Below are 27,910 nucleotides of genomic sequence, written 5' to 3' on the forward strand. Positions count from 1 at the left end.
TATGTGATATGTGGGCTTTAATAAACTAAAATGTTTAAAAGACTATAGATCATAATTAACAGGGAGAAAACAAACAAAACTGTTCCTAGGAAACTCAGTGGTTGGACTTCCCAAACAAAGCTTTAATTCAGTCCAAATATGTTATTTAAAGGTATATATTTTAAATAGGATCAAAAAGGAAACCATGGGCACCAAACAGAAAAGGAAAGGGAAATTAAAAAAAAACTGTCTCACAAAATTATAAAATAATCCAAATTTAAGTAGGCAGAAAACACAAAGTTTCTAATAGATAGTACTAAGTCTGAGAAACAAAAGAAAAGAATAATGAGAAAAAAATACCAAGAGCCTTGGAAACTTGTGTGACATCATCAGACATGCTAATATATGTACATAATTGGAGTTCCATAATGAGTAAAATGAACAAATATTTGAAGATACTGTGGCTAAAACTTTTCCAAATATGAGAAACATTCAGTATGCCTAAGAGACTAAACAAACTCTAAGATAAACTCAGAGATTCATACCTAATCATTTTAATTAACTGCAAAAAGCCAAAGAGAATTTTGAATACTGTGCAAGAGAAAAATTTCATACGATAAAAGCCATATTCAGTAAGATTGAAAACTGATTTCTTGTTAGAAACCATGGAGATCAGAAGACAATGAAATGACATATTCAAAGTACTGGAAGAGAAAGCTCTGTTAACAAGAATTCTATATCTACCAAAACTATTATAAAATTTGATAAATTAAGACACTTTCAGAGAACCAAAAACTGAGTTTATTCCATGCATATATCTTACAATAAATACTAAATAGGGGCCCGAGCAATAGCACAGCAATATGGCGTTTGCCTTGAATGTGGCTAACCTAGGAGGGACCCAGTTCAATTCCCAGCATCCCATATGGTCCCCCAGCCTGCCAGGGGTGACTTCTGAGTGCAGAGCCAGGAGTAATTCCTGAGCATTGCCAGGTGTGGCCCAGAAACCAATTAATCAATCAATCAATCAATCAATGAATAAATAAATAGATAAATAAATAAAATTAAAAAAAAGAAATGCTAACTGGAGCATAAGATACAGTAAGGTAAGAAGAGTACTTACCTTGCATATGACAGACCCAGTAAGATTTATTTCCAAGCAGCCCATAAGAGACCCTGATCACCAGTAGTCATCCCTGAACATAGAGCCATAATTAAGCCCTGAGCACAGATGGGGTGTGACCCCCAAAAAATAATTGTTTTAAATAAAAAAGAAAAATGTCTAACTGAGTCCTTTGAGGTAAATTAGGACACTACACAACAGTGCAAGTTCCAGTGAAAGTTAACTACTGGGGCCCGAGAGATAGAGATAGCACAACAGTAGGGCATCTGCCTTGCACAAAGCCAGGTTCTATCCCCTGCATCCCATATGGTCCCCAAGCCTGCCAGGAGCAATTTCTGAGTGCAGAGCCAGGAGTAACCCTAAGCATCTCTGGGTGTGGCCCAAAAACTCCAAAAAATGCTTACAATTCATTTTTTCTCATTTAAAAACCTATCACAGATAACAATTATAAGTCAATGATAATGAACACAAAAATATGAAAATTTTATTTATAATAACAGTATAAAAGATGGGGAGAAGCTGTGTGGAAAAATTACACAGTATTAAAAAGGGGGGCTGGAGAGTTAGCACAGCAGTAGTGTGTTTGCCTTGCATGCAGCCAACCTGGGAGGGACCAGGTTCGATTCTCAACATCCTATATGGTAATTACTATCACTGAACTGGAATTGTTATCATAATATGCTGCTCTAGAATAGAATCTAATCCTTAGATCTTTTTTAATCCTTAGATTTTTAAGTTCCCTCAGTGAGCACTTAGTTTTTATCATTGTGATTCTGTGATTTACAATACTATTAATGGTTTCTTGGGCATATGATTCCAATACTGTACACTACAGAAGTTGTTTTTTAGGTCTTTGGTGCCCAGATAATTTTACGTTTTTGTGAACCAGTTTACTGAGTTAAAATCAATACAAAATTTAAGTTTACTAAAATTAATATGGTTTTTCTAATATCCATATGGTAGGCAACACATACAAATATATCATATGTGCCAGAGTATAGATTTTAAAAGTTTACATGGATTGTTATTTCTTGAGAAGGAGGGAAGGGGAGATGGTAAAATGAATACCAAAAGGGAAATGCTGGTAACAGGATGAAGGGAGGAAAGAAAAAATGTGTTGGACATGAGAGAAACAGATGTACTGGTCTGCCCAGAACTGAGATCTGTGATTAGAAGAGAGTACCACATTCATCAGTCAGAATTTCCTGAAACCTACTTTGGATGTTTGAAGGCCATTAGGCATCTCTCATATTTCTCCACCATGCTCCAGGCCATTACCAGGCCATCAGAACTTCCTGAGAGTAGATGCCACTGGTCAAAGTACAGACATTTCACAGCTTCTTCGTGACCAATAAGAGACTGAAGGAAAAAAAGCAATTGTTTCCAAGTCATTCATCAGCTCATATTGTGAGTTTTTACAAGGCTAGGTCTAAATATTTGTTTAGACAAATCTAATGCCACATTCCACCAATCAATAACTTTCTCTTGACAATGATATGAGCTAATTTTTTTTTTTGCTCCATGATAGCCAGTGAGTTTATGTCGCCCCTCCAGAGCCTTTCCCCAACTAAAAAGTAATGTAATTAGGAAGAAAGTCTAATTTTTCTATTGATCATCTACTCTCCCTATGTAAGGATAAATTTGATCAGAAAAAAAGTGTAGTCTTTCTCCTAATCATCTATTCTCCCCAGTTAAGGAAGCAAGTAATCAGGAAAAAAGCCTCTTATCTTTCTGATAAAGGCTATTAATGGGAAGATTTTATCTTCCTAGAATAGCTGAGGGTCAGAATTAATATTTTTCTAATGTCTGAAGGTGAATGTTCTTAAGGTGTTCCATATTCAGCTTCTTACCAGGTCAGAGAGGACCATCTGGAGAACCCTCTGACTACATCTTCTTGTTAAATTATGGTGACCAAGACTGGTGGGGCAAAAAAACATTCTTTGGTGACATCAGAAGCTTCTCACTGTTACTGTTTTCCTTGCACAACTGATATCACATTCTACCCCAGCTATATCTAAGTGGTTTCATATAGAGCAAAATTATATTTTTATGTGTGAACTTTAAATTTCTTTCAAAATGGCCAGTATTTTCTCATTATCATAGAGTAATAAGAAAAGCAGATGATATTTTGTCCATTCTCTTACCCCATACTAGAATCAGAGTGCAATATTCTAGAAGATAAGGCACTTCATAGCTGTTGCTACTAAAAGACAGTGGAGACCCATGTTGATTCAACACAATACACCCTTGACCACCCTCATGATATGGTCACATGTTCCCTGACCTTCTGCTAACTCAGAATGTCCTCTTATTTTTTTAAAAGCAGGATTTTATCATTGGCTCATCAGAACTGTCCTGTTAGTGACTATAATTCAGTGTCATACAAGTAATTTCGAGACCTGTATAGGAGATACCATTTTCCCCTCCCATGTTACCATGGATTGGTTCTCTCTTCTTCCCTACATCTTTCTCACCTTTACCAGCTGGGCAGTAACAATGTTCCATACTTTGACTAGTCCTCGCTCACAACTGCTCACAATGTAAGTGCCATTGATCTTGATGGCCAAAATGGGATTTTTTTGTTTTAAGGTCTTGAGACACTTTCCAGTCTCTAGATCCCATTCTGAAAGGAAAAGGAAGAGAAGCAGGGAGGGAGGAAAAGCAGGTGAGAGAGGATTAGAGTGAAGTTCTATATTCCTTTACAGAAGCTAAGACTAAGACCTCAAGGTCTACCTGATCTAGTACCCATGCATGTTCATTTACAGCTACATATATTCATAAACCTTGGGAGAGCCAGGAATGCATAATCTTGACTGTCCCACCTTATAGTTATTGCCAATCTTCATATATTGTATGCCCATTAGCATAGACATTATTATGATATATGTAGTAGTCTTTTAAATTAGATGGAAATTATAAACTAAAGCCAAAATCATTAATATTCTCTTCTATACTTTCCTAAGTATTTTACTGGTTGCTCTTATTTCTTCATGGAACTTGAATTGCTGTCCATTGACTTTTTATTTCACCTTGAAGGACTTGGTTTATCTTTTCATGTAAAACATATTCACTAATGATAAGTTCTTAGTATTTTATTATTTAGAAAAATCTGAATTTATCAATTATTATGACAATTTGATATATGTAGAATTTTTGTAGATAGTTCCCTGGGTTAAATTTTTTTAAGTTTGAAAGAATATTTAAGGTCCTCAACTGTCTCCTTTCTTAACCCTGGCAAGTGGGAAGAGCCCAATGGAAGCTTGAAAGCTAATTACTAAAGGCAGGATTAGAGTGAAATTAGACATCTTTTGATACATTATCACTGAGTATTTTATACATTGATTTTGAATTTTTAATGATTACATTAAGTAAGTGTATTTATTACTAATTTTTATCACATGATGTGAAAGTCTAACTCTGCTTACCATAAAAAATTAACAATATGAGAGTTGTGGAGAAGCAGGGAAGGGGAAAGAGAAGAGAGAAAAACTACAGAAAAATGTCACATGAACTCTCAAACAGTCAAATTCATAAAACCCTCAAGCAATCAAAACAACTGGGCCCTAATACAGAAAATAACTAAGAACTGTGGAAATCGATAGGGAAAAATTAGTGCAAGAACAAAACCTTTTCCCTGAGAATAAAAATGAATAAAACATCATAATTCCATTCACATCACAGAACTGCTGATGTAAGTTAGATAGGTAGGTTGGTAGAAGGGTGGATTAGTGGGTGGATGAATGGATGAATGTAATGATGGATGGGTGGGTGGATGGATGGATGGATGGATGGATGGATGGATGGATGGATGGATGGATGGATGGATGGATGGATGACAGATGGATGATAGATGGGTGGATGAATGGATGGATAGACAGACAGATAATTTACACCTGGTAGTGTCCTGGGTCAGGGGAACCATATGCAGTTCTGGAGACCAAACATACTTTGGCTGCATGTAAGCAAATGTAGTATCTTTCCAGTTCATAGTCATCTTCAATATCCTGCCTTTCTCTTTTAACATTCTGCATCCTTGGGATTAACAAAATAACAAAAGTATACCCAATCAACTTCATGATTACAAAGATATAAAACAAAAATGAAGGGCTAGCATCTCCACCATAGCAACTCGCACTGGGGCCCATCTTGCCAGGAGCTTTCCTTTCTCAACAAATCTGCTTTGGTTCATCATTTTCATTTTATCTCTTGCTTCTAATCTTAGATTATTAGAGGAAAAAAGCTGACAGCATTAAGAATAAAACCATGATCAAAAACAGTTTGCTCAGAAACCTACCTGTAGCCATGCATGCACTGGACACTGAAATGTTACAAATGACCAGTATATGAATTTCTACCAGAGGTGCTGAAGAAAATTGGAGCCTGCACAAGCACATAGACTTAACACCAAGGTACATGCTAATTATCCAGTAAGGTATATTGAACTATGGAAAACTGTAAAGTGGACGAGATCTCTCCTGTGCCTACAGAGTAAACAGACTTGCAATAAATATCATCACTTTCTGCTTTTATAACTTACTCTCTTGAATAAATTAATTTCTTTAAGAGTACAAAGAACTAAGGTCCAACAGGTCCTAACCTGCTGCCCCTTCCGCAGCATACACTTATATTTGTCCCTGCTCCACAGGACTTTCACAATATAGATGATTTTTCTTCTCTTCATTTCTAAACACTCAGCCTTTCTTTCCTTTTACTCTACAATTCAAAAGCATCATGGCAGCAAGACATTTCATAAGACAGACTAAGAAGAGGTAGGAAGTAATATTTTAATCAAGTCTGAGGTTTTGTATATATAAATCACTATTTTTCCTTCACACATCTTTTTGTCTACCTCTAGTCTTAGTGATTTTTCAAGTCTTTATGTCTTTTATATATATATATTTTCATTCAAAGCACCAAGATTTGCAATACTGTTAATGATCGGGCTTCATGTATACTACAATCCAGCATCATACCCTGTACAATTGTGTCTACTTCCCTACATAATTGGTTACAAGGTACCCTCACATACACCTCACTAGACAACTATCATTGGTAAGGTCAGTTCTATAGACCTATTCTCTGGTTCTATTGACTTTGACTATTCATTATTCCCATTCTATGTTTCTTTATATGCCACGTCTGAGAGATAACTCTGTTATCTATTTCTTTTTTTCTGATTTACTTCCCTCAGCCTGATGTCCTCCAGAACTATCCAGGTAGAAGCAAATTTCACAATTTTATTTTTCATATATGAGTAGTTTTAAATGTTGGCAACTTTTTTTTTTTGGTTTTTTTTTTTTCTTTTGGTTTTTGGGCCACACCCTGTGACGCTCAGGGGTTACTCCTGGCTATTCGCTCAGAAGTTGCTCCTGGCTTCTTGGGGGACCATATGGGATGCCGGGGGATCGAACCGTGGTCTGTCCTATGCTAGCGCAGGCAAGGCAGGCACCTTACCTCCAGCGCCACCGCCCAGCCCCAAATGTTGGTAACTTTTAAAAATGTTTTTATATACTTAAATATTGACCCTTTGACAGATGAGAAGTGGCAAAGTATTTTCCTATTCTTCAGAGTATCTTTATTGTAGCTATTTACTTTGTGGTGAAGAAGCTTCTTAACTTGATGTCATCCTTCCATTTTTGTTTATATTTCCTTTCATTTTCTTGACCAGTGACATTCAGCCATTGAAGCTACATATAAATTTAATGTCATTAGGATTTTACCTATGTTTTTCTCAATACAGTTCATATTTTCATATCTACTTATTAGATATTTTTAATTTTTAAAAATTACTTTATGTAAATACCATGGTGTACATGGTTATTCATATTGCAGTTTTTCCCAGTTACAAAGCTCTGATTGAGTCATGAACAACATGTACAAAGCCATGCACATTTTCCACCACCAATGTTCCAGTTTCCCTCCTGCCTTACTCCCTGTACTGTCCCCTGCCTGCTTCTATGGCATACATTTTTCTTCTTTCTATCTGTATATTTTGCTATTTTTCTTTTATTACTGAAGGGATACCATGCATATCACTTTATCTCCTTTCAGCACCCAGTCCTTGTCCAGCATGATGATTTCCAAATATCATTATCATATCTTTTCTGACCTAAATTCACTCTCCTGCTATTTGTGGCAAGTTTCTACCATAGGCTGATCCTGGCCATTGTCTAGTATTTCCAGATAGTATTACCATACTATGAGTGCAATCATTCTATGTCTATTCCATATAAAATAGTGTCAAAATACATCAAGTATTGAGATAAAAGAGGTGAGAGACCTATAGCACAAGACAGTATCTTCAAACTGTATTTAAATTGTATTCATTAAAACATGTTAGGGGTCTAAGCGATGGCACAGCAATAGGGCATTTGCCACCGCAGTTCAATCCTCCAGTGTTCCATTTGGTCCCCTGAGCCAGAAGTGATTTCTAAGCACATAGTCAGGAATAACCCCTGAGAGTGACTGGGTGTAGCCCCATTGGTCTATAGTACATTGCTTTAACTATATTGAGAAAAATTCCTTCTATTTCCACTTTTTAAATAGATAAATGTTGTATGTTGTCAATGATCTCTCTGCAACCATTAATACCACATGGCTTTTACTCTTCTATGTATTAACATAATATTTACATTAATTTATATGCATATATTAAGATGATTGCATTCTTTGAATAAATTCTATTGATCATGGTGAATTATCTTTTTAATATATCATTGGATTCTTTTTATAGTTTGTTAAGCATCTTTGCATTTATGTTTTTCAGGTATATTTTCTTTAATTTTTTTATTTAATTTTTCTCCTATGGGTGTCAGGCTAATGTTTGCCTCATAGAAACTGGGAGGATTTCTATTGCTTGCAATTTTGGGAAGAACCTGAGAAGTATTAGAAATCAATGTTCTTTAAAGACTTGGAAGAACTCACTAGTAAACCAGTCTGGGCCCTGACTTTTATTTGGTGGTGGTGTTTTCTTTTCACTATCATTTCAATTTCTTTGCTACTAATTGGTCTGTTTGAGTACTCTGTTCTTGATTCAGCATTGGATAATAATAATAATAATAATAATAATAGTCAATCATAATAATCCAAAATAAAAATACAAAAAGGTATCCATTTCTTCCAATTTTGTGACATAGGACTTTCACAGTAATCACTAATAATCCTTTGAATTTCTGTGGTATCTATTATAATATATTCCCTTTTAGTACAATTCAAGAAATAATCTATCTCTTACCTCACTTTTCATTCAAGATTCAACCTATCCTAAGTGCTAACCACTAAACTGGTATTTTGGGAGCACAGACCAGTAAAGATACACATGGACCTGCTTCCTGAAAACCCTACCTAGACCTCATCAACAAATCCATACTCAACGTGTCAGCTTTCTTCTGTTGCTATTATAACAAATTACAAGCTTATTTGCTAAAAACAAAACAGATTTATTAGTCTACAGAAGTCCACCATTACCTTATAAGTTAAATTCATGATGTCTATGCCGAAAAACCTGGACTCTGCTTATAACTCGGGTCATACAGGTTATTTGCCTGTGCACCAAATCAAATGCACCTAGTCTCCAGTCATCTTCTGCCATCTGCTGGAGGGGTGGGTGCTTCAGTTCAGTCCACAAGTCGCAGCTGAGCTGAAGGGGTAGGCGGCTGAACTGAACTGGATGCCACTGAACTATTTAACCCACAATATTCTGCACTTTATATGAGACTGAGAGCAGTGTTGATGATATCTGTGAGCTCAGTGATGGTGAAATTTGTCTATGCTGATATTCTCACATCAGATATAACTGAAGCTCTGTTTGGATATACAGATGATGAAGAGGAAGAATCCACTTCTGAAGGATTTTAACCTTTGTGATTTAGCTTGGTTACCTGTTAAGCTACGGTTTTCTGCACTTTATTTAAATTGTAAAGTTATTGTTGCTAGTTTACAGTTGTTTCTTTAGCAATAAATACTGAAAAACATTTAACCTACTGATTCCTCGATTATTGTAATTGTTTTGGGTATATATTTTTATTTTTGAAATTTAGCAGTGCAATTTCCACCTTGACTTATAATCTAGTCACTAAGTTTTCCCAGTTTTTAGGGTAAAATTAAGGGGGTTGGTTTATACTTGGGTAGACTTATACTCGAATATATACGGTTTATCTCATTACCATCAACCAAAAATAAACCTGAAGACTTAGTCCTGTGAAAAGTTAGTAAAGGAATGAGTAAGGGAAGTCCAGGTTTTATAGGAGAAGATAGATATCATTATGAATTCTCAAAGGTAAGCAAAACTTCTAACTATTAAACAGAAAGAATGAGGCGGAGATAAAAGGGAGGACCTTGCAGTTAAATCAGAAAAATGTATTACCCTTCAAGTTATTGACTTCCATGGATTTTTCACCTCGGCTTATGCACGAGTCACTAAGTTTTCCCAGATTTTAGGATAAAATTAGGGGCATTGGCTTATATTCGGGCCATCTTATACTTGAGTATATAGGTATATATCTTCAAGGAGATTCAATGAAATAATTAATTTTCTGGTCTTTATATCTCCTGATTATGAATATTAATTCTAACCTCAAAAGCCAGCATGACTGACTCTTCATTCACAATTGATCTTCTGTTTTTAAAGATATATTTAAATATGATCTATTTATACAAAATAATCTGTATATTGTTAATCCTGTAATCATATATGCAAAGTAACTTTTACCTTAAAATGTAAGGTCATAGGTTCCAGAGATTAAGATATAAATAACTTAGGTTGACCATTATTCTACCTACCATACTGAGCATGTCCACAATTGAGTCATCATAGCCTCTTCCACCTTTCCTCTCCTTAATCTACACTTAACCTAAAGTTCCTAATTCCTTAATAATTACCATTTATCCAGGGATTAGAATGAAGAAGTCTGGCCTCATTTGTCTGTCCTTTTACCTTTCTCACATATCATACCTTAGAATCACCCATCAATTGGGCCATCTCATGTACACTTCATCCAAGTTTCTTCACATTTATATATTCTATGTTCTCAAATATTTTGAAGGCACCAAAGTAATTCTGAAGATTGAGTAAGGTCTTGACATATGTTCACAGAGTCACCATCTCCAAACACACTCCAAACATTATCACTAGCATAATCTATCTAAAAATATATTTCGTCATGTCAATCCGCAGCTTAAAATACATTTAAAACTTCTCATGTCCTAAGGAAAAAATTAAATTTTCTATTATAAAGTCAAAGAACCTTGATAATTTGTTCTCAAACAACCATATCTCCAGCATCATGTTACTTCATGTTCCAATACCACGTTACACCATATATAACATATGTACCATATGTTACACCATGGTAGCCAGCTATATGAGGCTCATTGAATATACATATACCTAAATATACAATTTTCCCTCCACATTCTTTGAATTTGTTGCTACTTTCTTACGCACTCTTCCTCTCTTTGAAAACTATTTTTCTTCAAAAATACATTCAAATAAGACTGCTTGAAGTGCTTTCTCTTTTACTCTTATTTTTCAGGGTTCTTTAGAATTCTGCATATTAGAATCATATGGCATACAACTATGTTTTTTATCTTTTTTAATTCTTCATCTGTATCTTTTCTCATAGAATTCTTTTCAGGGTTAAGAAATGTAATAATGAGCCAGAACAATAGTACAGTAGATAAAACATTTGGCTTGGCCAATCTATGTTTGATCCTCGGGATCCCCTGAGCATAGAGCCAGGAGTATCCCCTGAGCACTGCTGTATGTGACCCAAAATCAAACAAATAAAAATTTATTAAATGCAAAATATCCATCACAGTACCTATTATACAGTTAGTGTTCAAACAAATCATACCAATCACTTGTTTATTATAACCTCAATTATATGTTTGTATCTTCGCCATTTGAAAGACTGTGTACCTCTTAAGTAAGCAAAAAAGGCCATGCATTTAATTTTTCTCTTCAACATCTAGAACAGTTTATGGAATTATATATTATTTATATTTAACTAAAGTTATAAAATCAATTGTTGATATATGTATATATAGGAAGACAAAAGACTATATTAATGCTGGAAATAACTCAAAGTGTATGTTTATATGTAAGAATTCTAAGTTTGATTCCTGGTACCACAGGAGTAGTTCCCCAAGCATCACTCAAGAGTGATGCCCAAATACTAAACCAGAGAGTAGGCCTGAACACCACCAGGCATAACCCAAAAATAAAATAAAGTTACTGCCTACAGAAGTGAGTAAAATATGTTTTTGGTAACCTACCAATTTATGGAAACCTCTTAGTAAGTTCAAGACATGTCTTTCTCACCTTTTATCTGGCAATCTCTTGCTCCAGAAACTAAAGTATTCTTATATACATCCATGCAAGTGATTGTGCCCCGGTGTCCACTGAAGATTTGTATGCAAGCTCCACTTTTCAAATCCCAATATCTGAAGTAATAAGGCCAAAAATAACTTTTGAGATGTTTGAAGAGCACAAAGAATACTATACAGCATTTCTTTAGATCAGTAGGTAGCGTGAGGGTTACAAAGTTTCCTGGTTGTGCTCAGTCAGAGGCCTGAATTTAAATCTGAGTTGTAGTACCTATTAGATTTCATTTTATTTCTTCACTGATAAAAAATGGAAACAGGAATGATTTCTGTCCTTAGAGTACAGTATTTAAAGACAGTTTTGGTTGTTATAAGCATGTAGAAAGGTACTTGATATCTAGTGCATAGATTCCAAAGATACTGCCGAACATTATTACAGAAGACAGTCCTCACATAGAGAATTTTCAGTTCTAAATGTTTTTATTAGTGTAAAGACTAATATTAGAACAGTGAACAACATGTAAAAAAACTGATTATTGGTATAAGGTGGAAGTATCCCTAGAATGACCACAGCACTGAAGGAATAACAATACTGAGCTACAAACAAGAACAGAATAATTAACCTCAGCCATTTAGACCTCAAATACCTTATGAATATTTCTAAAGTGTATCAGAGATTTATAAGAACATGTATGAGCCATGTTGTTTTTTAAGCAAGTTACCTGAGGCCTCTCAGGTATCACTGATATAGATTTGCCTTCCTTTATCCACATAGCTTTGGTAACAAAACAAAGTGTAATATCAGAATATTTTGAAATGTCAAATTATTTTGAAGACAACCCGACGAAGATGTGATCCCATGTCTATCATTTACTATCTGTATGATCTTAGATAAGTTAACTTTACTTCTTATTTAATAGTGGCATTTACCTCATAATTTCATACATATGTGAAACTTGTCACAGAATAAACTACTTTCTTTTTATTTGGATGTTAAACTTTTTCTTCTAACATTTCCCAAAGTCCATGGTCTTTTAAGAACCTATTGTATACCTATGATGTATTTAACAATATCTTACTGTCATGGAAAAATATTTGTTTTGAAATTATTTTTGTTTACTTTTTATTTGAGATAATATGTTGTAGTTCTTTGGGCTACTTCTGGCTCTGTTATTAGCAGTTATTTCTGATTGTGTTCAGAGGGCCATGCTATTTTAGGGATCAAGCCTGGGCCTCCAACATGTAAAGCATGCATTCAACTCATTGAGCTATCTCTCTGGCCACTGAAATTGCTTCTAACAACAAGATTTACTATGTATCTAGGTTTGTTTGTTTGTTTGTTTTTACATTTTTGGGAGGGGCCACACCTGAAAGTGCTCAGGGATTACTACTGGCTATGCACTCAGGAATTGCTCCTGACTTGGGGGACCATATTGGATGCCAAGGGATCAAACTGCTGTCCATCCTAGGCTAGTGCACGCAAGACAAACGCCTTACTGCTTGCACCACCGTACCGCCCCCCCCCCCACTTTTTTTACATTTTTAATATATATATATTTTGGGGGGGTCACACCCTGCAGCGCTCTGGGGCCATTTCTGGCTCTACACTCAGAAATCGCTCCTGGCAGGCTCAGGGGATCATATGGGATGCCAGGATTCGAACCACCGTCCTTCTGCATGCAAGGCAAACGTTCCACTTTTTTAATATATTTTTATAGGAGGCATACCCAGTGATACTGAGGTTGGGAGATCACTTTGTGATACTCAACCAATTAGTGTCAGCCTGAGGCTCTAGTATTTAGATATGACACTGCAGTGCCTGAATCTGGCAGTGCTGGGGACCCCTCCAGACTCACACTTGGTCATGCAGTGATGGGAAACACACATTCCAGGCATGTACTCTATCTTTTGAATTATTCTCTGGCCCTTGGGTTGTTCTTTTTGATTTATATAGAAACATGTTGGCAAGCACTTATTACAAAATAGTACTAAAAGTAACTTAAACACAGGATATTCTCACTTATGTGTGGTAGATAGAATGAATGAGAGAGTGAAATATTTTAAAGTTAGGATGTCCATATCATCCTTGGCCTCAGAATATAGAGATTAAAAGGGCAGAGAAGAAATAAAATTGAGGCAGGAAAAAGAGACAGACAGGAAACAATGAAGAGCAAAAGAAAGGTGTAGCCAAATATCTAAAACACAGAGTCAACAATACTGAAAACAGATCCAAACTTCAACAACCAAATCTTGTTTTTTGTTTTTGTTGTTTTAGTTATTATAGCTTTTTATTTTAAATTTTTATTGTAATTTTTTATTTTGACAAAAGTGGCTTACATATCTTTCACAATAATATTTTAGGTACATATTAACATTGAATTAGGAATTCCCATCTCCAAAGTTGTCCTCCCTCTACCCCCATTCCCATCCTGCATCCCATATCCCCTACCCTCACCCCCCAGGCTACCAGTATAAGTGGTTCCCTCTGTGTCTAGCTTACTACTTTGTGATTATACAACTGTTTGGTCTTGGTACCCTCCATTATTTCCCCCTCTATTTGAGAGGCAGGACTAGATAGTTCAAGTTATGTGGCAATAAAATGGGGTAAAAATCAAATAACCCGAAAATGGGCGGAGTCCTTCTAGAAGCTCTCAACCTCAGTTTGATAGAGGAAAGGGAAAGAGGAAGTGAGACACAACAATACAAAAGTAAATATCAAATAAAAAATCCACTGAACACTACAGCAATAAAGACAAGCACCACATAATAACCACGATCCTGAAATAAAACAACAACAAAGTGCAAAAAGGAAAAAAAAAATTGGAAACAACTTCAATATCCAGACCAAAACAAAGAAATCAAAAAAAAATAGATAAATAAATAAATAAAAAAGATTATTTTATGCCTTTTTTTTCTGCATAGGCACAGTAAATATTGGGGACATTAGAAAGGGAGTTCCCTTGGCCTAAGATATACAGGGTTTCTCCCCCTTTTAAGCATACTGTCATGGGAATAATTATAGACTCCTTGCATGTTCATTTACTCTCCCCTCGGTGCATTTGTAGTGTATGAAAGACTTCTGAACAAACAAATCTTAAAGTGTCTTTGTCAAAGTATCAAGATGATTGGGGGGAAGAGGACAGGTATCTGGGGACCCTGGTAGAGAGAAGATGACACTAATAGTAGATGTATGTCACACAGACAGCTAATCCAGTCCCTAGCACCACATATGGTTCTCTCCTAGGTGTCCAATCCTAGATGCATACCCTTAAAAATTATAACAATGTCTATGTGAAAAATAAAAGATGTTTAAGGTAAAATTATTTGGAGAAAACCTAAAATTTCTTTGTTGAAAAACAAGTAGGTGGGGCTGGTGAGGTGGAGTTAGAGGTAAGGTGTCTGCCTTGCAAGCGCTAGCCAAGGAAGGACCGCAGTTCGATCCCCCGGTGCCCCATATGGTCCCCCCCCAAGCCAGGGGCAATTTCTGAGTGCTTAGCCAGGAGTAACTGCTGAGCATCATACGGGTGTGGCCCGAAAAAAAAAAAAATTAGGTAAAATATTTATGAAGACCTTTGAGCATAAACAACATTTAAAATCAACTTAGTAAGGCCAGAAAAACAGCACATGATTGGCACTTGATTTGCACATGGATAATTTAAGTTTAATCCTCAACATACAATATGATTCCCTGAAAACCCCACTAGAAGTAATCCCTAACTACAGAGCCAAGAAGTCATATGAATATCCTGGTGGACCCAAATTTAAAAAAAAAAAATCAAATTGGCTACATAGATGAAATTTAAAGTAATACTGTGGGTAAAATTATAAATATCTACACCATAAACACACATTATAAAAATGCACAAATAAAAATACATAAGTCTCAGGAAAGACATTAGCATTTGTGGTTCTGATCTTTGAGAGCATGAAAAAAACTATGGCTCTCTATGCAAAAATATGTGACTTACTGGTAAACCACCCATCTGTATGCATGAAACTATATACCCTGAACACCCTAATGCTGAGTATGATTTCAGACCTTAGAAGATAATCCCTGGAACTAACAAAAGTATAGTTAGCTGTTGTGTAGAAAAGGTTAAATATAAAAAATAAAGATTATTTAAAATAGAGCCAGTGAAAACATATAACAATAGAATAGATAAATGAAGCAACAGGAGAATAAGTAGTATGCATTTTATAGGATAAAAATTATAATAATAAATATTATTATAAAATGTATAAATATTTTCATTCAGTAAAATTGCTACAGCTTAGTGAAAATAAACTGTCAGCTCAAAATCACAGTTAAGTGCAAGAGTCAAATGCAGGTGAATTTTTAATATAGCCTATATATGTTAAATACAAAAACTAGGCAAAAGTACTTGTAAATGTTTAGAAATAAAAATAGATATTAAAACAATTTTAATCTGTAAAGAAAATATAAGGGAATAATTGGTGTAAAATTTAGGTTAATACTGTCACTGTTCATTGATGAATATAATAATGAAGCTATTTGGGAACAAGGGTGACTGTAATGTTCTATGTATTAGCCTGACTATTTGGTGCATGAATATCTGTTACTTAAAGAGTATATTTATATTTGCATTTAACACAGTTTTGCTTCTACATTAAATTCATTCTAATAGAAATCACTCCACCAAATTATAAAAAGATATATGTTGTATCTTCCAATAAGAATGCTAAAAAGATACTTTATGATTTATAGTCTTCAACTAGAAAATGAATTTGATAATTATTCTAAATATACCTCATTCATAGTTTAAACAGTATTCATATTCTTGTTTTTTGTGTTGCTCCAAAACAAAATGTTGGAAGAATATTTTGTTTTTAGGATGACATTTCAATTATTACAAGAAAGAAAAGCATGCATATTTCTTCAACTGACTTTTAGCCTTGCATGGCAAAGGGACCAACCACAACTTCCTTGGACTCTTACCTGATACTCAGGTCATAACTTCCACTTAGGAGAAAGTTTTCCCTCTCGCACAACACAAGGCTGTGGATACTGCCTACATGGCCTTTGAACTCAACATCTATCTTCTTTGCTTTTCTGATGTTCAAAAGGTAGACCTTCCAATTGGATGTAACAGCCACAAGATCTCCCCCAGAATAGTGAATGACTCTGTTTGGATTCCACCTGAATTGTCAGAGGAAAAGAATGATCTATGAAAGAAATGTCCTTCAAGGAACTCATTGCCATGTATTCTATCTATAGTAATGGTGTAATGGAATAGTCAGAGTTCTTTTACAAGGAAGGGAGAAAGCAAGGCCTAGTGCTAATGGGTTGATGGATCATTACTTTAGACCTTAACAAAAATCATCTCAGGCTAATTTAAAACCTAAAGATAAAAAGCAGAACTATATATGTATGTATACACATATATTTAACCTAAAGACAAAAAGCAAAACTATATATATATATATATATACACATATATCTGCTAACTTGTGATAACATCTTTGAGAGAAAATAATGAATATGGCATTTCCCAAACTTGACCATAATAATATTTTTTCATTTATAGCTCAGAGGAATACAATGGAAATCCTACACCTACTACATAATCTACTGGGCTTTTCTTAACTAATATACAGTGTGCATAATTAGGTTTAAAGTCTATACAGATAGGACCTTGGGAAATAAAAAGATTAGTAATATGAATCTAGCTCTCAATGAGCCTGTAGTCCAATAAAATTGAGTGAGTTAATTAAGTTTCCAATCTTAGTATTATTAGTAAAATTATAAGATATGAACAATGTGACCAAATAACTTGTCCAAACATGTATATTTTTTATTTTGGTTTTTGGGTCACACTCGGCAATGCTCAGGGGTCATTCCTGGCTCTACACTCAGAAATCACTCCTGGCAGGCTTGGGGGACAATATTGGATGCTGGGACTCGAACCACCATCCTTCTGCATGCAAGGCAAACACCCTACCGCCATGCTATCTCTCCAGCCCCAAACATGCATTTTTACTGTGAAACAGTCTACTCATATCACCATAGAGAAGTGTAGGATAGTTTCAATAAACCTGAAAGTATATTTAGTCTACTTATGAAGACTAGATTAGACTTATGAAGTCTAGATGCTCTTTTCATCAATCCATCTGTCATATCTAAAATTTAACCAGTTTTTATATTATCTGAAGAGGATTTATCTTTCATAAAAACATAACATTGTCATGCTGTCTTCTCCCTACTGAAAATTTATTCTCACGATAGAAATTTTAAGTGGGTTTCATGGCCAAAAATAAATAGCATGGTCTTCACAAAACTTTGTGAATAAAGAGTGAATACTAACATGGCAGAAAGCTGATTATTAAAACAACTTTTTAGGGGCTGGAGCAGTGGCGCAGCAATAAGGCATTTGCCTTCCACACATCTGACCTAGGATGGACCGCAGTTTAATTCTGCCGGTGTCCCTTCTGGTCCCCAAGCCAGGAGTGATTTCTGAGTGCATAGCCAGGAGTAAGCCCTGAGCAGCATCACCGGTGTGGCCCAAAATCAAAAAAGTAAAAAATGAAAAAAAACAGATTTTTACTTCTGATATATCCAAAAGATGCCATGCTATATAATAAACTATTATAAAAAACTATTTTAACAATTAACATGAATATATAAACATAAATTTGTTACAATAGACTGCATAATATATATAAATAACACTATTCTTTTTAAATATTCAGGCAATGATAAAAGTAGAGGATACATATCACTATTAAAGGTTATTATATTTATATAAAAATCATAGATCTTTATTTCTCTCTATATTTCTGACAGAGGAATTTTTTCAATAAGCATACATTACTTCTAAGATTCTAAAATTAAATAAAAAATATTCCAAAAAAAGAAAGGTTTGATGCAAATGAATGTTAAAAAGATTTTTGACTAATATTCCCCAAATTTATTAATTTTGGTGACTGTCCTTCACTCACCAAGAATGTTATAAAAAACAAAGCATCTGTTCTCCAAATGGGATCTCATGTTAGTCTGGGACTGGAGTTTAAGGGAAGATTGGCCTTCTAAGTTAATAAAACCAAGGAAATCCCAGAAAGCCAATGTGAGAAATCAGTGGTTCCAACAGATTATGATTTCTGATTCTGATCCTAGAACTTACATGTCAGATAAAATGCGAACATTATAAGTGCCACAGAAGACATTTCTCTCCTCCATCTGGATTAGTTGGGTTTCCTGGTTCTGGTATGCACTCCATAAGTTGAAGTCATTCTAGCAAGGAACACTTAAAGTCAAACTACCACAGCAACTTTACGCAGGGCCCTAGATACAAATATGCCCTGACAAGCAGGGCCACAGATTCTTCAGCTTCAAGCTGTGGCTGCTTCTAAATGGTGACTGTCAGGGGTCTATATTCCATAAATTATAAAATTTGAAGCCAAGGGTTCTCGCTCTTTTGTCACTTCTTTTTATGCCCTATGTGTTCTAATTCCATGAACTTTTTTATATCACTGATATCAGCAAATTTTAAAAAATAAGTCCACAAATGCATGCTTGTAAAACTTATGGGTGCCCACTGTTGAAAATAAAATATTTCTGGGGCTGGTGAGGTGGTGCTAGAGGTAAGGTGTCTGCCTTGCAAGCGCTAGCCAAGGAAGGACCGTGGTTCGATCCCCCGGCGTCCCATATGGTCCCCCCAAGCCAGGGGCAATTTCTGAGTGCTTAGCCAGGAGTAACCCCTGAGCATCAAACGGGTGTGGCCCAAAAACCAAAAAAAAAAAGAAAAGAAAATATTTCTGATTTATTTATCATGCAATACTATATAATGTTAGGCGCATAGCTTCACACATACATAGAAGACTCACTATCTCTATCAGTAAAGTTCCAAGGCTGGCATCACTAAAATTACTTCCTTTACCTATTCCTTCCCTTATCATTTCCCCTTTCATTTGATGAATCATTCCACTGACGTCAGAGTTTTTTGTTGTTTTTGTTTGTTTGTTTGTTTTTTGTTTTGGGGGTCATACCCAGTAATGCTCAGGAGTTACTCCTGGCTCTGCACTCAGAAATTGCTCCTGGCAGGCATGGGGGACCATATGGGACACCAGGATTCGAACCACCATCCATCCTGGATTGGCTGCATGCAAGACGATTGCCCTACTGCTGTGCTATCTCTCTGGCCCTGAAGTCATAGTTTTACATTTCTATTGCATATACCTTACAGTACAAAGCATAGCCATAGGAAATCAATCCATGTGTAAAACTACTACTAGACAGCATTGCCGTCCAAAATTCTCCATATCTACAATCTTAATTTGGGTTTTTTTTTTGTTTTTTTGTTTGTTTGTTTTTGTTTTCATTTGTTTTTTTGTTTTTGGGTCACACCCGGCAGCGCTTAGGGATTACTCCTGGCTCTATGCTCAGAAATCACTCCTGGGAGGCATGGTGGACCATATGGGATTCAAATCACCATCTGCCCTGGATAGATTGCTTGCAAGGCAAATGCCCTACCACTGTGCTATCTCTCCAGCCCCTACAATCTTAATTTGTTCTTATAGCTGCTCCCCAAGGTACATGATGTGCATTATGATAAAAGAATTGGATGTTTCCTGTCTGAACAGGAATGCTTCCTTTCTCTTTCCAAAGACTTTTTCTCCTTTCATTTCCTTCCTTCTTTCCTTGATTTCCACCCTAACTTTATAAATTTTTATGAGCATCTCTAAGATTCATGGTATGCTAAATTCTGGCACTATGGATAATTCTCTTCTTACCAGCTACACTTCCACCTTCAATAGTATGAAATAACCATCAAACTAGCAAGAAACCCAAATACAGGATGTTTACTATGAAGACAACTAGGCCATAGCATCACATTTGCATCTGGAAGTTTTTATGGAGACATCTTTTCTTTGATTCCTTCTAAATCTTAGCCTTCTTCCAAATATTAAGCCTTCATTAGGGTGTTTGTACCTCAGCTGACTTACTTTATCATTAACAAAATAGTGATATTTTCCCTGAAATCTCTCCCAAAAGAACCCATTAACCTGCTTCCTTTCCATTTCCAAGCAGCTCTGATGGTCTGTTTAAATTAAACGAGGTTTTCTTGGCTTCTCACATCCCAGAATGGAATCCCTTAGTTCATGATCATCAGTTAAGGTTTTCAGAGCCCACAAATTACACAGTAGAGCCACTGAGAGAAAAAAAATCTGGGTAAAAACTCCACTCTGTGGCTGAAGAAACTGTGGTACATATACACAATGGAATACTATGCAGCCATCAGGAGAGATGAAGTCATGAAATTTTCCAATACATGGATGTACATGGAATCTATTATGCTGAGTGAAGTAAGTCAGAGGGAGAGAGAAAGACGCAGAATGGTTTCACTCATCTATGGGCTTGAAGAAAAATGAAGGACATTTTTAACAATATCTCAGAGACAAGAGAGATGAGGGCTGGTAGGTGCAGCTCAGGACATGCAGCTCATCACATAGAGTGATGAGTGCAGTTGCAGAGATGACTACACTGAAAACTATCATAAAATGTGAATGAATGAGGGAAGTAGAAAGCCTGTCTCGAGTACAGGTGTAGGGGGGTGGGGAGGAGGGAGATCTGAGAAATTGGTGGTGGGAATGTTGCACCGGTGAAGGGGGGTGCTCTTTACATGACTGTAATCATACAACTATAATCATGTTTGTAATCACGGTGTTTAAATAAAGATAAAAAAAAAATAAATAAATAAAAAAAAAAAAAAACTCCACTCTGCCATTGCCTGCCATTAGACCTTGGACAAGATTAACATAAAATCCTTTTCCACATTCATAAACTGAGAGAAATAACATCTATCAGACTGAAGATCAAATAAATGAAGCTCACAGAGCCCTTGCCACTCTTTGGCATGCTGTTTTAGTAGCGATTTCTCACTGTACTCAAAACTAATAGTACTCACTTCAACCTTTAAGATGTAGATTAAATCTAATCACATCTACCTGTAATCATCAACACTAGTTATAGTACTCAGTTCTACCTTTTCTCAGTAAACCCCATAACTATTTAATTTGCTGCTTTTATATCTCCTGCAAAGTATCTATACAGTCTTGTTTCTTTAAGTTACACATTGATAAAATATCAAACTGTCCGAGTAATCTTTTGGGTATATTATTAACTATATCACCAAGGAAAATATCTTAAGATTTCATTTTTGTTGTTTTTATTTTGATTTGTTTTGTGAGGTTTGTTTTTTGTTTTTTGTGTTTTCAGTTTTGGTTTTTGGGTCACATCTGGAGGTGTTTAGGAGTAACTCCTGGCTCTGCACTCAGAAATCTCTCCTGGCAGGCACGAGGGACCATATGGGATGTCGGGATTTGAACCACCATCTGTCCTGAATTGGCTGTGTGCAATATAAACGCCCTACCGCTGTGCTATCTCTCCGGCCTTGAGGTTTGGTGTTTTTTGTTTTATTTTGTTTTGTTTTTTCTCTTTCTTTTGGTGCCGTGACCCGGATGCGGAGGTTTGGTTTTTAAGGGTTTTTTTTGTTGTTGTTGGACATTGAAGCAGGGCCTTACACATGTGAAGCTTTCATTCTATAGGTAAACCCAGCCCCAGACTGACTATTAATTTTGTTGTATTAAACAAAGCAATAGAATTGAAAACAAGTAAGGCAACTGTATCTCTGCAACTCTACTGGATGAAAGATCTAAACCTTTTTAGCATCTTTTCTTTCCACAAGTGAATGGACCAAATTAGAAACGGGAAATCTTGGTCCATACAGTTTTTATTAACTTTATAGATTTTATTTTTGGAGTGTGTCTGTGTTCCTGGGAATCAAACTCAGGGCTTCACATGTGCAAAACATTCATTAGAGCTCCTAACTTATTTTTTAACCATCCCTACCCCACTAGCGCAGAGCTCCTAACTTAATTGGGGCTTAGGATTTAAAAAAAACATCCACAAAATGCTTCAGATTTCAATCTTCCCTTGAATGCTCAGATTGTCTGAGATATCAAGTCCTATATGTAAAGAATGCTCCACCCACCAGTGAAGGGATTGGTGTGGAAATACTGAGTCTCAAACTGAGTCATGAATAACTGTAATTTCACAGTGACTCTATAAAACAAAATTTAATTTAATTTACAACAACAACAAAAAGTACTTTATCTATGAATATTTATTCTTACCCAAGATCTGGTGGGAAGGTCTATGGTTAAGTGACTTTCCTCTCACATCCTAGAACCATGATGAACCAGGAAGTGAGAGAAGTTTCACTCATTCTAGGCATAGATTAATAGGCATGAAGGGGCATCCCTGCTGTCAGTGACTTTATTCTTACTCCTAAGCTCTGTTTCTGAGTTCCACTCTATTACTTGTTACTATGAATGGCAGAGATAGCTATGGGATTTGAAATATGAAGAACTCTGAAAGAACAGCCAATGTGACCCACATATTTAACAGATGAGAAAAATAAGACTTAAGGAAAGGAAGTGGCTTTCTTAAGGGCTCCATACAGAATAACTTTGATATCCCATAGGAAATGCTTCCTCTATGTCACACACTATATATCATATCTCCCATTTCCTAGATGCCTGCATGAGGGCTAAGTCTGTATTCACCTTAAATAACTAATAATGTCATTCACTATTTCTCTCCACAGACACCATCAGAACCCACCTTTGTTCTCAGTTTCCATTTTTGATTTTTCATACGTGTCTGTTTTCCATCATCTACCATTTTAGGCACTGGGATAAAAAGCTTGTTGGCATAGTTTGGATCTATTCCCTTGATGTAGAAACCCTTGGGGGAAAACAAAAATGGTTACTTTTGACTCCTATTCTGAAGAAGACGAAAACTAATTTGGAACAAGATTTGAAAGGCTAGTAAATTCTAAGGAAGTCTTAGGTCTGGCCCTAAGTAGATATTGGTTCAAAAAGGAAAATGAGTACCACACATCTGGAGGGAATAGACAAGAGATGGTCAAGAAACCCCAAGTTTCATTGTTCCCTGTTTTATAATGCTTGTTTCTCCTTAACTTCTGTCATCTACATCTGCTGGAAAAATCCATGCAATTCATGGTTTAGGGCGGAGAAGAAACACTAGTAAAAATGCAAAAGATATTTACTATAAGTGACAGGAGTTGGATATTAATCTAAAAGTATACTCACTGACCTTGTAGTTATCATTTTTCCATATTGGGATTTTCCAGAAACATATTCATAACTTTCTTATTAAAATACTTTCCTGTAAGATGGCCCAAAACATCTGTGTTTCTATACATATTATTTTTTTCTAGATGTGTTAACTATGGAGATTAAATTATCATTAACAGGAAGTCAAGACAAAAAGGAAGTGGCTGCTAAAACTATGAAACAGAAAAATAGCTAAAGATCTAGCAAACAGACTGAAAGGCCCTTACTCAGATCAACCTCAACACAAATGTAAGACTAAATAGTCCCTTCCCAGAAAGAAAGTACCTGCAAGTATATAATCTTGTTCTGAAGAAATGTATGCATTGCCAATTCCATCTTGACCTGTTGTGTCAGGAAGGCCCAGTGCTGGCTCACACAGGCACATCTGTTCAGGGTGATTTTACTCAGCATACCTTAAAAAGGATAAAAGATGGAGTTATAACTGAGTCAAGATGGGAAGTCTCTTAAGAAACCCCCAATACACCCTGAACATACCTAGAATATACTTAGAGAGGTGGACTGGCAAGAAACGAATGAAATCGCGATATTTGCTGGCCCCAGAAGACAAGTCAACAACAGCCTCTAAACTAATCAACAAATCTGAGTGAGTACACCATGACTTGTTTGGTTTTACAGAAAACAGTTTGTTCATCTTGGAAATACACTGAAGTAGATTCTTTGATAGATCTATTAGAATGAAGACAAAGAAAGATAGATAATCAAGTCAAATCTACTATAACTCCACATTTTGAATCCCAAAGAAATTTTTTTAGGATCTACTTTACTTATCTCATTGAATTTATATGTTTTGACAAAACTAATCTAGAAAATACACAAGAATTTTTACCCTTCCCAATTTAGGAAACTATCTATCACATTAAAGTCCTAACCTGCTCAGATAAACAGAAGATTCCTATTAATAACTTTGACAAGAAAAAGCTCGAACAATATTTGAAGGAGCAATAAATTTAATAAATTGGGAAAATGTTGATAATTACTGGAGTGATTAATGATTATTTGAATAATCATTTTACTAAATTTTATATAGAAATCTAAAATTGTCTATATAAAAAGGTATAATCTATGATTTGTTATTTTTCTATAAGTAATTCATAGTATATCTTCAAAAACTAACAGAGAAGAGCCTTGAAATCAGCCTAAATTCCCATTATTATTGTTTCCTCCTCATGTCTAGATTTGATGCTGTTTTTTTAAAAGACCTCTAATGTTGAATTATAGAGTTTGCCTCTAGTCAAAACTCAGGGACCAGCTGAGGTACTATGGCCTGTGACAGAAGGAAACTTTAATGGAAACTCTCAGTAGGTTGCTTTTATTATGGTCTCTAATTTCAAGTATGTCTTACAAACATCCTAGTGAAGAAGTGAAAACTTAGACCTTAGGGTCCTACTGGCTGACTTTATTCCTTGCATTTCCCTCCCCCAATGTGAGTTAAATGGGAGATAAATATCTGATAATATTTATCTGATATATATATATATTTATATTTACAGATGACTTACCAGTTTTAGATGACTCTTCTCCAATGTTTTCTAGCAAATTTTCTGTTTCTGAAGTGGACGAGGGGAAGAATTTATTGTTGGCTTCATTTATCCAATATGCAGCATCAGATTGTAAGCTTTTATCAGGGAAGAGAAATAGATTGTTGCAATCTTGTTTGATCCCTGAAAAAAAACAAAATACCAAGACATGGCTGCTTTTTGAAGCAAGTATTCAGAGAAAAAAGAGGTTGACAAATACTATTTTGTTTCTTCTCACTTCTTTTAGATCTACACAAAATGTACCAATTTAATTGTAGTTATTTGGTAACTCTCAAAAATTGCAGAAACCCCTTCACTGAATTTTGTCTGCCTGCCTACATTGTGACAAGTCACCAGAGCTACATACAAGGAGAGAGCAAGAGAGACAGAGACAGAGAAAAAAGAGAGAGTACTCAGTACTGTGAGCAGAATTTGGCAGAACTGCTTTTCTAAAACTCTTGCTTAATCTTTTCAACAATATGAATAATTCCATTGGAATCTAGTTATAAAATTTACTTTTTTAAAGTTTCCACTAGGAGAAAAACTTTCCATACCAATAATTGTACTTACACAGCTCTAATGCAAACAGCTGAATTCTATGGTGGGTAGTGAAAGTTGACAAATACCAAAGGCTGCAAAACCCTTTATAGTCAAAAGGTTTATATACAGAAAGTTAGACAAGCTAGTCAGTAGTCTGCTCAGGGAGAGATGCTCTTAGCAGGAGCCTCTTCCTGAGTAACTCAATTTAGTTAGAACAAGACACTCAGGTTCCTTGTACTTTGGTTTCCTCATCCATAATTAAGTAATTGGACTGACTTATCTGTAATCTAACCAGTATGGGAAGTGAAGAGAGCCCTCCAAGTTTTTAATCTTCTGGCCTGGTGCACTGGAAGCAAAGCAGAAAGCAAATCAGCAGCTTCCTCATTTCATACCTCCAAATCCAATCCAATTTCTAACCCTCTATTGTAAAATCACTTCTGCACTAAGTAGTAAAGGCCCAGACCAGATGTTTCTGCACCTTAAGAGATGTAGAAATCCATTTTCAATGACACTTAAGTTTTCTGTGCTTCCTCCTACATTTGTCATATGACAGTTACAAAAGTAATTTAATTTCTCCATTGGTAAACAAGATCATGTATCAAGACAAAGAACTCTATATTGTGTTCTGTAAAATGCTACTTGCTTTTTCCACACCTCTAATTCTTTTTTTTTTAACTTTTTTATTTATTAATTGATTAACTGATTGATTGGTTGTTGGGCCACACCCCAACGGTGCTCAGGGGTCACTCCTGGCTCTGCACTCAGAAATCGTCCCTGGCAGGCTAGGGGACCATATGGGTGCCGGGAATCAAGCCAGGTCCCTCCCTGATCTGCCACATGCAAGGCAAATGTCCCGCTTCTGTGCTCTCTCCAGCCCCACACCTCTAATTCTTTTACAGAGTAAAAGAAAATTACTCCTTGCTTCTTAGTCCTTGGGACGACCTCTGGCGTCTATCTAAGATGTTTGTTACCTGAGTTCTGCTCTTTCAAAAACAGGTTTCTGATGACACTGGCAGCAGTGAGTAGTAACTTGGGCTCACACATCTGTAGCAGCAAAAGGGTATAATTTACTTTAGTCTCGTGGGTACTGTTCCTAAACCAGTATAAAATCTCCTTCATCTTCTCTTCTATTGTTTTATCCAACACTTGGTTCAAGGAGGACTTCACAGTTTTCCCCTCCTTACTGACATTGATTCGGGAGCTGTTGTAGATGAAATCCTTCCCCTGAGTGGTCTGAAGGATACTTTGAAAGTACTGTAACAAATATATGCTGTCTAACTGCACCAGGATGCTGATTAGAAACCTCCTCTGTGCTATCTCACTGATTCGTTGGAACCACTCTTTGGTAGAGAAGACCCTCCACGCCAAGATACACGTCTCACACTTCTGGCACATAGGGAAAGAATCAGCTTTATTCTCGCAAGAAAGGGAGATATTCCTGCATTTTGATCCCAACTTTTCCATGATCCTGAGTTGACCAGCTCATTTTATCCTTGCCTGTTGTGGACTTCACCACAGGAAGGAACAGGGGTAGCTGTTAAGTGTCCATAAATGAACCTTTTCTGTTATCAACATCTCTCTGAGAAAAAGCAACCTGCGCTGATGGATGGAAAGCTGTTCTTTCCCAGAAACTGCCGGTAGAAGTCTGGCTTTTTGTACTGATCTCAAAGGAAGCATGACATTACCGTATATCTCCTAAAAATGGCACTCTGACATGGAGGCAGTTGTTATATTTTCTGAAAGAGATGGTCATCTCCTTTCTAGAACTGCACAAACAGTAAGTAAACTTTAAGTTAGAAATGGCCCCTGTTTAAAGGAAATATATAGTGGGGCTTGGTGATAGGCTCAACAGTAGTTATTAATGTCATTAAATAGTCAATACAAAATCAGATATAAACTTACTAGTTTTTAGCTGCTTGGTTATAGTGTAGCTAAATTCCAGTGATGCTAAATATTTATGTCCATATTTTCTTAATTCACTATCAAAGTAAAGCAAAAAATTTTAATATAAATTTAAGTAATTTGGACACTTGAAAAATTTAACCCAAAACTTTGAAGTTAGCCACTCAGTAGAAAAGCCATTACTGGAATTGAAACAATTAGAAGGACTTCCAAATCTGAATAACATTTCCATCCAGGTATCTGGGAAGTAGTACAGCTTAGCCATGAAGAGTATAGGAGTTTCAGTCCCAATCTAGCTGATTACCTGCAGAACTTCCTGGCAGTTACAAGGACATGTTGACTAACTATG

At 35.8% G+C, this 27,910-nt stretch overlaps 1 protein-coding gene across 1 annotated transcript in view; it reads right to left on the reverse strand.

Annotated features, from left to right (window-relative positions):
- Positions 1-27,123, reverse strand: part of FBXW10B (F-box and WD repeat domain containing 10B) — a 42,953-nt gene extending 15,830 nt beyond the window's left edge. Inside the window, exons 1-10 of the mRNA XM_049777658.1 lie at positions 26,631-27,123; positions 25,102-25,263; positions 24,077-24,268; positions 23,867-23,994; positions 23,067-23,189; positions 18,565-18,674; positions 16,383-16,583; positions 11,424-11,545; positions 3,577-3,725; positions 2,319-2,461 (exon numbers count right to left, since the gene is read on the reverse strand). Coding sequence (XP_049633615.1) covers positions 2,319-2,461; positions 3,577-3,725; positions 11,424-11,545; positions 16,383-16,583; positions 18,565-18,674; positions 23,067-23,189; positions 23,867-23,994; positions 24,077-24,268; positions 25,102-25,263; positions 26,631-27,123 — 1,823 coding nt within the window. The remainder of the gene's footprint in view (positions 1-2,318; positions 2,462-3,576; positions 3,726-11,423; positions 11,546-16,382; positions 16,584-18,564; positions 18,675-23,066; positions 23,190-23,866; positions 23,995-24,076; positions 24,269-25,101; positions 25,264-26,630) is intronic.
- Between the last annotated feature and the right edge of the window lie 787 nt (positions 27,124-27,910).

Source organism: Suncus etruscus, chromosome 7 (assembly GCF_024139225.1).
Source record: "Suncus etruscus isolate mSunEtr1 chromosome 7, mSunEtr1.pri.cur, whole genome shotgun sequence".
In the NCBI taxonomy this organism is placed as follows: Eukaryota; Metazoa; Chordata; class Mammalia; order Eulipotyphla; family Soricidae; genus Suncus; species Suncus etruscus.